We start from the raw sequence: 11,266 nt of genomic DNA on the forward strand, positions 1-11,266 counted from the left end.
TCAGCCCTAGAATAATCCTTGAAAAAACGTACATGACTGGCTTTTTTGTTGTGGTAAGGGGACTTAACTAAATCTATCGATACGCTTACGAGGTGATGGTCTGAAATGCCTGTTTCGACCGATACAGTATGCATAGAATATTGACGGCTAGCAAAAACTAAGTCTAGTATAGAGGAAGATGTACCTTGTACACGAGTAGGTTGATTTACAATTTGAGCTAAATCATGAGTAAGCATGACATCAAACAGAACGTCTGAACTGCTCCCAGACTTAGCACCGCCTTGTAAGCGGTCCCAGCACACATCTGGCAGATTGAAGTCACCTATTAACAGTATTTTCTTATTTTGGAAATGAGACAGGTGATGTTGTAGCTTAATAAGATAGTCGGGTGTGGCATCTGGTGGCCTGTAGCAACCATACAGGATGAAAGAATGACCCCGGCAAGAAATTTTTATGCAAAGGCATTCAAGGTCAGGAACATCATATACAAGGTCGCATTCTACAGAGTCTTTTAAGAGAATGGCTACGCCACCACCCCTTGAGGTCCTGTCCTTGCGAACGACTTTATAATGAGGAGGAAATACCAGGTCATCTGCTAAGTCGTCATGTAACCAAGTTTCCGTCAGGACTGATATGTGTGGGTCGAACTCCAGCAGTTTAAGTTCAAGCGAGTCTTTCTTGTTTGCAACGCTGCGTGCGTTAATGTTAACTATTCTCAAGCTTTTTATACTAGATTGGCCCGTGTTACTATGGCAAGACAAGCTATCTGTCTTAGTGAAGAAAGAAGCTGAGGTAAATGAACCACTCACTTTATCGGTGAGCGGTTTCGCAACTGCGTACAACTTCGCGTCACGGGCCGACTTGCGCCGATCCCGTCGTTTTTTTGAACCCTCACTTTATCATTTTTTTCGCAGTCCCAAACGTAAGGAATATTATTGATATATAACTTATCAAACACCAAGGAAACCCTTTCTTTTTTATCTCGGTTCGGCTTCGCGCTATCCCATAGTTTCTTTCTTAGTTCACGAACGTTCTTTGAAAAGTCTTCGCCAATTGAATAATCTTTTCCCTTTAGTTTCTTTCCGTTCTTGAGTATCACAGTTTTATGCCTACTGTCTAAAAGCTTTAGGATTACAGGACGTGTTATGTCAATTGCCGGTTTACCTAACCTATGTATCCGCTCAATAGGTATAGGATCGAGTCCTAAAATATCATGAAAAATATCTTTGTTTACGGTTTCTTCAAGCGATTCATTTGTTTCCTCTTCAGTTTCTGGGATGCCATATATGATCAAATTTGACCTCCTACTATAATTTTCAAGCTGCTCAAGCCTTGCTTCAAGCCTTTCAATCGTTGTACTCATACAACTAACCTGTTCTTGGCAGGACGTTACTCGGCTCTCAAGCCTGGACAGGGCATCTAATTTGTTCTCTATGTTCGGTAACCTGTTCTCTTTCATATCTTTTATGTCGACTGCAATATCATTAAGTTGTTGTAAAATTCGGGTCATGTCAGGGCCTGGGTTCGATTCAATGTCACCGGCTAACAATAATAATTTCCTCAGACACAATGTGAAAACCTGTAGCAAGCAACAAAGCCGAGGGCACGGCAGCACCAACAGGAATAGGTCATTAGAACGAAAACATTTTTCATACTTTTTGCTCACCTGCACAAGGAAGACAAACGGATTAGTGCTCCGCATTCTGTCGATGCTGCCATGCCCAGTGGTTGCAAAACGAGCGTGAGTCCCATTTATAGCTTGAGTGCACTGTGATGCCCCCTGCAGTCCAGGTTCCTGGCAATCAGAACAAGTTGCCGAAGAATGATGATACGGATGCCAAGATTCCAATGCTGGTGGGCGTATTTCTTGATCGATGTCTTGATGCGTTGAAAGATGGACATGCGCAGAGAGGTTCAGCACGCTGATGTCCGGACAGCCAACGTCGAAACATCCAAGAAGGCCACATAGCTGCACAAGGAAGACAAACGGATTAGTGCTCCGCATTCTGTCGATGCTGCCATGCCCAGTGGTTGCAAAACGAGCGTGAGTCCCATTTATAGCTTGAGTGCACTGTGATGCCCCCTACAGTCCAGGTTCCTGGCAATCAGAACGTGTTGCCGAAGAATGATGATACGGATGCCAAGATTCCAATGCTGGTGGGCGTATTTCTTGATCGATGTCTTGATGCGTTGAAAGATGGACATGCCCAGAGAGGTTCAGCACGCTGATGTCCGGACAGCCAACGTTGAAACATCCAAGAAGGCCACATAGCTGCACAAGGAAGACAAACGGATTAGTGCTCCGCATTCTGTCGATGCTGCCATGCCCAGTGGTTGCAAAACGAGCGTGAGTCCCATTTATAGCTTGAGTGCACTGTGATGCCCCCTGCAGTCCAGGTTCCTGGCAATCAGAACGTGTTGCCGAAGAATGATGATACGGATGCCAAGATTCCAATGCTGGTGGGCGTATTTCTTGATCGATGTCTTGATGCGTTGAAAGATGGACATGCGCAGAGAGGTTCAGCACGCTGATGTCCGGACAGCCAACGTCGAAACATCCAAGAAGGCTACATAGCTGCACAAGGAAGACAAACGGATTAGTGCTCCGCATTCTGTCGATGCTGCCATGCCCAGTGGTTGCAAAACGAGCGTGAGTCCCATTTATAGCTTGAGTGCACTGTGATGCCCCCTACAGTCCAGGTTCCTGGCAATCAGAACGTGTTGCCGAAGAATGATGATACGGATGCCAAGATTCCAATGCTGGTGGGCGTATTTCTTGATCGATGTCTTGATGCGTTGAAAGATGGACATGCGCAGAGAGGTTCAGCACGCTGATGTCCGGACAGCCAACGTCGAAACATCCAAGAAGGCCACATAGCTGCACAAGGAAGACAAACGGATTAGTGCTCCGCATTCTGTCGATGCTGCCATGCCCAGTGGTTGCAAAACGAGCGTGAGTCCCATTTATAGCTTGAGTGCACTGTGATGCCCCCTACAGTCCAGGTTCCTGGCAATCAGAACGTGTTGCCGAAGAATGATGATACGGATGCCAAGATTCCAATGCTGGTGGGCGTATTTCTTGATCGATGTCTTGATGCGTTGAAAGATGGACATGCGCAGAGAGGTTCAGCACGCTGATGTCCGGACAGCCAACGTTGAAACATCCAAGAAGGCCACATAGCTGCACAAGGAAGACAAACGGATTAGTGCTCCGCATTCTGTCGATGCTGCCATGCCCAGTGGTTGCAAAACGAGCGTGAGTCCCATTTATAGCTTGAGTGCACTGTGATGCCCCCTGCAGTCCAGGTTCCTGGCAATCAGAACGTGTTGCCGAAGAATGATGATACGGATGCCAAGATTCCAATGCTGGTGGGCGTATTTCTTGATCGATGTCTTGATGCGTTGAAAGATGGACATGCGCAGAGAGGTTCAGCACGCTGATGTCCGGACAGCCAACGTCGAAACATCCAAGAAGGCCACATAGCTGCACAAGGAAGACAAACGGATTAGTGCTCCGCATTCTGTCGATGCTGCCATGCCCAGTGGTTGCAAAACGAGCGTGAGTCCCATTTATAGCTTGAGTGCACTGTGATGCCCCCTACAGTCCAGGTTCCTGGCAATCAGAACGTGTTGCCGAAGAATGATGATACGGATGCCAAGATTCCAATGCTGGTGGGCGTATTTCTTGATCGATGTCTTGATGCGTTGAAAGATGGACATGCGCAGAGAGGTTCAGCACGCTGATGTCCGGACAGCCAACGTTGAAACATCCAAGAAGGCCACATAGCTGCACAAGGAAGACAAACGGATTAGTGCTCCGCATTCTGTCGATGCTGCCATGCCCAGTTGTTGAAACATGAGTGCAAAAGATGTTGGAATTTATTTAGATCAGATTCTGTGGCAATTTCTGATGGCAAAGCGTTCCATTCGGTTATTGTGCGTGTTAAAAAAGAATAGGCGTAATGGAATGACTGGCAGTTAATGCGTTTAACTTTGTAAGCATGATCGCGACGTGGGAAGATAACAGCCGGTGGCTGAAAGAATTCATCATGAAGGGAAGGATGGTGATAAAGCTTGGTGATACTGAAGAACTTAGAGCGACAACCACGCAAAGGACGATACACACGAAAGAAGTAGACAGGACGAGCGCGGACTACATTACCAACTAGCCCCCCATCGTACATTCCTTATACTGAAGACAAAAGCTTGTCATCATAAACATCCCGTAAAGGCTTTCATTTCAGCTCTGAGTTATCAGTTGAGATGAGTCAGTTTGTTTTTCCACATTTCCCATTCTTGCGCACACCAAAGCATACATACACAGAATTCAATGCCCGTCAGTTTGACCTGTACTGTCACAAGTGTTAGACCACTGTTCATAGCATAACTGAAATACAACAGAATTTCCCTTTATATGCCTTTTTAATGAAGCACAAGAAACTTGCGTACCCAGGATACATACGGTAACAGCAGACATACACATTTGGAAGAAAATTATTTTGGTAGCAACTCCAATAACTGCACACTGCAGAGGTCAGAAGTGTATATGCTCATATAGAAGCTCTACATATGAGCAAAATGACTCACCGTCGCCTGATAAGCTTGACGTTGAGTACCACCTTTTCCGGCTCTAAGAATGCAAAATAAACAATCAAGTAACATACGTTGTGCTGTTAGCCCTACAATCACTGATATGTTGCTTACCTCCCCTGGAAGGATGAATCAGAAGGCGACACTTGCTTCTTCTGTGCACTGTTCAAGTGCTTCTGCAAGATTGCATTATAAGGAGCAGCACTCCAACTGCTGGCTTTCTTTTGCTTCTATTTGTTGGCAACCCAGCGCAAAGAGGGGGCACATCAAGCACTACAGAATAGGGAATTATAGGGGTGAGTGGAGGCTATTGAATATTTTGATCATTACATGAGGCTTGCATTCGACTCAAGCGGGTGAGCATACCTGCTTTTCCTTTTGGCTTTGACTTGGCTCCAAGTCTTCTGGACCTTCTTGAACTCTGATTTTGGGCATCGTTACTCTTTGCGCCGACATTCTTTCAGTGAGTGCAACACAGGTTTCTGCGCAAATTGTGTAACAGATGGAATATATTATGACCTACCAAAAAAAATACCGACGATTACGTTACTTCCTAATGCGAAATTTGAGCGCAGCAAATAAGCTGTTTCACCTTTTCGATAGATTGAGGCAAAGAAATCGAGCAACGCATGTATGCGCTATCACAGAGTTTTTTTATTTTTCACACGTATTCCTTTAACAAAGATTCCACTAACAGTTCTTGACAGTCATGAAGGAAGCTTTGTGGTCGGAGAAATAGACTGATATATGTTCGACTTGGTACAGCAATGCTTGATTCTCAAAGACGAGATCTATACAAGTGCCTCGCGAGGTTGTCACAGCCGTGGGACGCATTACGAGCGAGAGGAACGGGATGTTCTCCCGCATAAGTGTTAGGAAATTGCTGTTTGTCTTTATGTCAACATTAAAGTCCCCCACTACTAACATCGGTGTGGATCGATGGACGGTTAATGCGAGTTGCAGGAAGTGCACGACGTCTTTCGTGAGTGCGGTAGGGGCGAAGTAGGCAGCTACTACCAGCAAGCCGTTGGGCAACTTTGCGGCGCACAGTTCGCCAACTTCATGTGACGTGCCAAACATTTCGACTGGTATTGTAGAGAGACCTGTGCGCAAGTAGATAGCGACTCCCGCCGCTCTGTTGTGGTCTCTGCGAGCACCACAGCAGTATAGGAAATCTATGATTTTGAGAGGCTCTTCGGGATCCATCCAGGTTTCAGCAAAGCAAAGTACAGAGGAATGGCGCAGAATGTGATCGTGGTGTACGTCCTTGGCATGTGCGGCAAGGGAGCGTACGTTAAGAATGTGGTTGTGAATGATGAATCAAGTGCTGCCAGCGAATGACGCGTCCATTGGCTGTCTGCGTGTGTTACTGATGTGTGGTTAACATGTTAAGCTTCGCCTGTAAGAGTGGAACGCGACAGCGTCTTGCAACGCTGCCAGGGAGTCCACAGAACGCCATCGCCAATTCGGCTGTACGCCTTGCTGGACGGTAAATTTATTTTTTGAGGAAAGGAAATGTATCTCTCTCGCATATCTGGGTGGACACCTGCACCTCGCCGTAAGGGAAAGGGGGAAGATGGGAGTGAACGAAGACGCCGTATTAGCTAGACGCGCCTTTGTTCATTCCAAACCATTCAGCTGGCATTACGGAGTGGCTAGCGTGCTCGTATCGCACTCCGGAGACCCTGGTTCGATTCCCCAACTCGACCAATTTCGTTCTCGGTTTTATTGATTTATGCGGTCTAACTAGACAGGTTAATTAGGCTATTTCATATTTATATTATTGTTTTTCTATCCATCGTGTTCTGTCATTAACCTGTCAATTGTTGGAACTGTCTAGGATGTTCGACACAACGTATATGAAACGAGCAACGTCTTACTGAGTGGGGAAGTGCGTGGTGGTGGAGGGAACGCGGCTTCGTACTTATCTGTTTTTTTTCAGCAGCGTCTCCTTCCGCGGACGCTGTTGTCGCTGCGGCGCGCGTCTTTCTTTTCTTTTCTTCTGACCTCTTCATTCTCCTCTATATTAATTAGGCTAATTGATTAATTAAGCAATTAACTAAACTCAGTCCAACTTAGTTGCAGCATCACTATACGATCCCTTTGAGTGGAATGCAAGCATTACATGAGGCTTGCATTCCACTCAAGCGGGTGAGCATACCTGCTTTTCCTTTTGGCTTTGACTTGGCTCCAAGTCTTCAGGACCTTCTTGAACTCTGATTTTGGGCATCGTTACTCTTTGCGCCGACATTCTTTCAGTGAGTGCAACACAGGTTTCTGCGCAAATTGTGGAACAGATGGAATATATTATGACCTACCAAAAACGCCAACAGCAGTAGCCACAGCAGTTCGGCTGGCGGGATGCACCAAAATTACGCTAACTAGTGTGAACACACATCTGCACTAGATTTAACCTCAAGCCACGGGAAGCAGCAACGAAAACAAGCCAACCTAAATAAAACAGACGAGATCTTTTGCTTCATATTTGCTTGGCCCATGTAATCCACTTTCATGTCCGTTTTTTTGCAGCCTATACGTATTTTTCTGTTCCAATCGCAATATACCCTTAATTTTAGTTCTCTAGTAGATAAAAGAATTCATAATCTGAACAAACAAACGTAGCGTTGAAACAGGACACGGAAAGATAAGGACAGGACGGGGCTACAACTTACAACTCAGTAATAAGTTGTAGCCCCGTCCTGTCATCATCTTTCTGTGTCCTGTTTCAACGCTACGTTTGTTCGTTCAGATTATGTATGACCAACTGGCCCCACAGTGTACTCTGTTCAAGGAATTCATACCATTAAGCATGCTTTGGCTTGGTCAAACCAGCGCTACCCGTGTTTGGCACAGTATCGCAGCGTCAATTAAGTTCTTGCTGGTGCTGGCTGCTGCGCTTCACTAAAATAACAATCCGCTCAGGCAATTACTCGAACGCCAAAGCGCGCTGAATGTCTGATTCTGTCTATGCCAGTACGATAGACACGTCACATATTGTGTACAGTGCGTGGTGTTTACATTCCAAACGTGGGCTATGGGGGAGCCTATAGTAAAGAGCTCGGACTGATTTACACTACCTTGAATAGTTGAACGTGCACTGGCATCGCACAGTACACAGGCGTTTCTGCATTTCGACTTGAAAGAAATGCCGTCGCAGGCGGGATTCGCTATTTTAGAATCAGTAACCGAACGCCAAGTCATTGTCAGAGTGCCGTGCCTTGACACATGGTTTCAACTTACCGGCTAGTAAGAGGACCTACGCGACGTAGTAGCCGGTGTCTTCTCCGTCCCCTTCTTTGTGTGTCAATGTCACCCACACTTCGCGCACTTTTACGTGGGAAGTTCCCAGACACCCTTAGAGCGTGTGGGGGTAGCGGCCTCGGACTCGAAGGAGATGCCCTCGGCTCGGCGTGGCAAGCTCAGCGGAGACCAGCCACCAAGTGACAAGAGGTTTTTGGGCGTTCGGTGCCCAGCTTTCGCTGGTCGCAAGCCAGAGAATGAATGGGTCGGATCCAAAGGTTTACAAAACAAAACAAGGTTTATACAGCGATGAGACGATACAGAGGATTTCACAATCACTAGTACAGACACATACAAAGTGATTAACAGAAAAATGCAACTCGTGCAAAGTTAAACTCGAGAGAGAATGCAATACAAAGGCAATATTGCACCTAAAGTGCTCTAACACAAGAGAGAGAGGTAAACAAACAAAACACAATTTGTTCACCGGGCACTGCGGCAGTCCGACGACCAGAGTTCCCCGACGATGCCGTCCCGCAGACTGGCGACCGTTGCCTCGTTGGTCCGATGCTGGCCGAGTGGTGTTTTCCCGGGAGTCGAACGGGCGCGCTTCGATGAAGCTTAAACGGCGGTCCGGACTGACTAGTTGTTGTTGTTGTGACTGAGAGAAGGATGAAAAGGAAATTGCACGGGCCTGCTACTGGCTCTAGTCAAGCCACCACCGCTGCCAACGTGCAGATAGAGGAGAGGTAAGAGATCAGAGGAAAGAGAAAAAGGCAAGAAAAGACGCGCGTCGCAGCAACAACTGCGTCCGCCGGAGCGGACGCTGCTGAAAAAATCAGGTAAGCGGCCGAAGCCGCGCTCGCCGAAGCGAGGTCAGATACTCGTGACTCATTCCGGACTGACTAGTAGCGGCCAACGCCCTTTTTATAGCCGCGCTTGCACGTCTGTTTGTTCTACGCGCCAGAGTAGGCGCGCTCATACACGCAGCATCTCCCGTGCAGTTTCCCTTCCTTTCTCTTGCCGGCCGCGCGTCCTCATTGGTTAAAGTCAGGAGTCGTTTCGCGAAGGTTCCAGCGTGTTCTAGCGTGGCGCCGTCGTGGCGGCGTAGCCGACGTCCGGGTGCAGAGGAGGGGGACATGTCTTAGCGCACGCAAGGCTTCCCCCTCTTCCCCCGGTTAACAGTAGAAAGGACTCGCACGTTCTAGACAAATCGGCGTGGATGACTCATTCCTTCGGCGCACGCCGTGGCGGTGTAGAGAGAGGCACGCGCTCGGCGGGGGCTTTCCTTCTCTCTCGTTGGGCTCGCGCCGGCGAGACGCCGTGCGCGCGGCGGTTTTTGTTTGTTTCTAAAATGCACCGAATTTTGTGACACTGCCCCTTCCTTTAAGAATATTGTGTAATAATATTCACAAAACACAAAATTCGCGCGCACATGCATGCGCTCACAAAGTCTGTGGCGAATGCCAAAATACATACATCAATACCTTGATGCTTTCACATACATAACACAGTACAATAGACAGATTGCACTCCAAAACACGCCGCATTTCGGCGGTACAATTCGCGCGCACATGCACGCGCTCACAAAGTCAATGGCGAATGCCAAAGTGCATACATCAATACAATGATGTTTCCACATACGTAACTCTATTAAATGTTCACAATCTACATAAAAACACACCGCGATTGGGCAGTACATTAAAACAAGGCTACAAACATGGAGCACGCAAATACAAGGCACACTTTCGCCTATACTTCCAAGTTCGGCCTACCCAGCGGGCTCGGAGAATTACTGTTTCATTCAATCTTTCAGTCGCGCTTTTAATTCCCTTTCAGAAGCGGCTGCGGCTTTTCTTTCTGTCGCGGGTTGGACTCCTCTTCCGCCTCATTCTGAAGCTTCTCTTCCGAACGCGGTTTTGGCCCCGCTTCCAACTCGTACTCCTGTCTGGTTCTGTGGCCAGTCTTCGAGCCCTTCTTCTTTTCCTCTTGCCAGCGCGTCTGTTGCGAGCAAATTTAACGCCAGTTCGCTTACGACGGCTGCGCTTCAGGTGTTTGCTCTCTTTTCCGTGTGCGCTCTTCTGTTTCCGTTTGCGCCTCCACACTGAGTCCTTGCTGTAGGCTGGGCTCGTTCCTCTGACTTCTTTCCGACTTTGCTATGATGTTCGGGCAGCTCCCTTCCATCCGACTGAGCTGTCTTCAGCTTGGTTCTCTTTCTGTCCATTCTCTTCCTCAGCTTTCTGCGAGGCCCGTCCTGTTCAATTCCACCTGTATTGGTGGTGTTCGATACGCTTGTCTTTCTCTTTTCCTTCTTCCAAATTCTCCCTCGGGTCAAGCCCGGTTCACTGTCAATGGCGTCATCCGAACTGTTCTCTAGCGATGAAGCCACTGGCTCAGCTCTCTTTTCTTCTTCGCGGACTGAGCCTTCTTCTTCCAAGACTTTTTTTCCTTTTCTTCTTTCTACCTACTCCTAGAGTGCCATGCTCAGAGCTCGGCTCAGGGCTCATTGGAGGATCATTCTCCTCACTTTTCAATTCTGCTTGCTCAATTCCTTCCGTCAGTTGGTTACTTTCAGTGCAGTCGTAAGCAGACTTTTCTCCAGTCTGTTCCTTTACTTCTACTGCACATTCTCCTTCCTCAGAGGCAAATATTTGCTCACCTTCCTCGCAGGCAGAAACTTCCTTGCCGTCCTCATCGGGAAGGCCCTCCTCGCTGCTCGAGGGTTCACTCGGAACAGTTTCCGGGTTTTCAATGAGTGCGCTCTCCTCAGCCATTACTACGTCTGAGCTTTCGCACTCAGTGCCGTTTAACCACTCTTTCTCGCAGTCTGCACTGCAAGACTCAGACGCGTTGCACTCGGAATTCTCGATGGAGGTCCGAACTGCTTCATCGTCCTCAGGCGTCTGCCCTAGGGTCCCCTCTGACTGAAGCGTCAGGTCGGCCTTTACCTCAGTGTCTACTACCTCGGTAGCAGCTACGCATTCAGTTTCCTGAGGAAGCGACACTTCGGTCTCTTCTTCACTCTCGGTGGTTTCAGTTGCAGGAACAGGCTGTTCCACAACCAAGCTTTCATCTGTGGAGCTAGTTACAGCCTCTTCCGTGGTTGTTAAGGAATTAATTTCATCTCTCTTCGACCCGGCCTCTCCGGGGGTACGCTCCGCTGACTCCCTGACGTTCCTCAAACGCCGAATTTCAGCAATCTTCTTCTGAATGGTTGCCATCTCTCTTTCAAAAGCCCTTTCGGCCTCTTCATCTCTCCTTTTACGTTCTCTCTGTTCTTCTTCTCCTTTCTTTTGCCTCTCTTTCTCAGCGGCTTCTCTAGCGCGCTGTCTTTCTCTCTCTCTTTCTTTCTCAGCTCTGTCTCTTTCCTGGTCCACCCATTTACGCAGTCCAGCTAAGGACAACCCCATCTGGGTGCCCACCTCTACAAGCTCCT

General features: G+C 47.8%; 1 protein-coding gene across 1 annotated transcript; it reads right to left on the reverse strand.

Moving 5' to 3' along the window:
* Positions 1–485: 485 nt before the first annotated feature.
* On the reverse strand, positions 486–11,051 carry LOC149337385 (uncharacterized). Its single transcript, XM_089554414.1, has 3 exons — positions 10,490–11,051; positions 6,752–6,867; positions 486–1,795 (listed from the first exon to the last, which is right to left on the reverse strand). Exons 1-3 carry the CDS (start codon positions 11,049–11,051, stop codon positions 806–808), a joined length of 1,668 nt encoding a protein of 555 aa, XP_089410540.1. The 3' UTR covers positions 486–805.
* Positions 11,052–11,266: the final 215 nt, after the last annotated feature.

Source organism: Amblyomma mixtum, chromosome 7 (genome assembly GCF_055824585.1).
Source record: "Amblyomma mixtum isolate Tamu chromosome 7, ASM5582458v1, whole genome shotgun sequence".
Taxonomy (NCBI): Eukaryota; Metazoa; Arthropoda; class Arachnida; order Ixodida; family Ixodidae; genus Amblyomma; species Amblyomma mixtum.

What these genes read in the sequence shown, in the direction of transcription:
- LOC149337385 (XM_089554414.1), bottom strand. Translation starts at nt 11,051, where the DNA reads ATGGCAACCATTCAGAAGAAGATTGCTGAAATTCGGCGTTTGAGGAAC. An exon ending in AGTTTCTGCCTGCGAGGAAG is followed by an intron (nt 6,868 to 10,489) that starts GTGAGCAAATAT and finishes CAATTTGCGCAG; the next exon opens with AAACCTGTGTTGCACTCACT. An exon ending in AAAGCCAAAAGGAAAAGCAG is followed by an intron (nt 1,796 to 6,751) that starts GTATGCTCACCC and finishes TCTGATTGCCAG; the next exon opens with GAACCTGGACTGCAGGGGGC.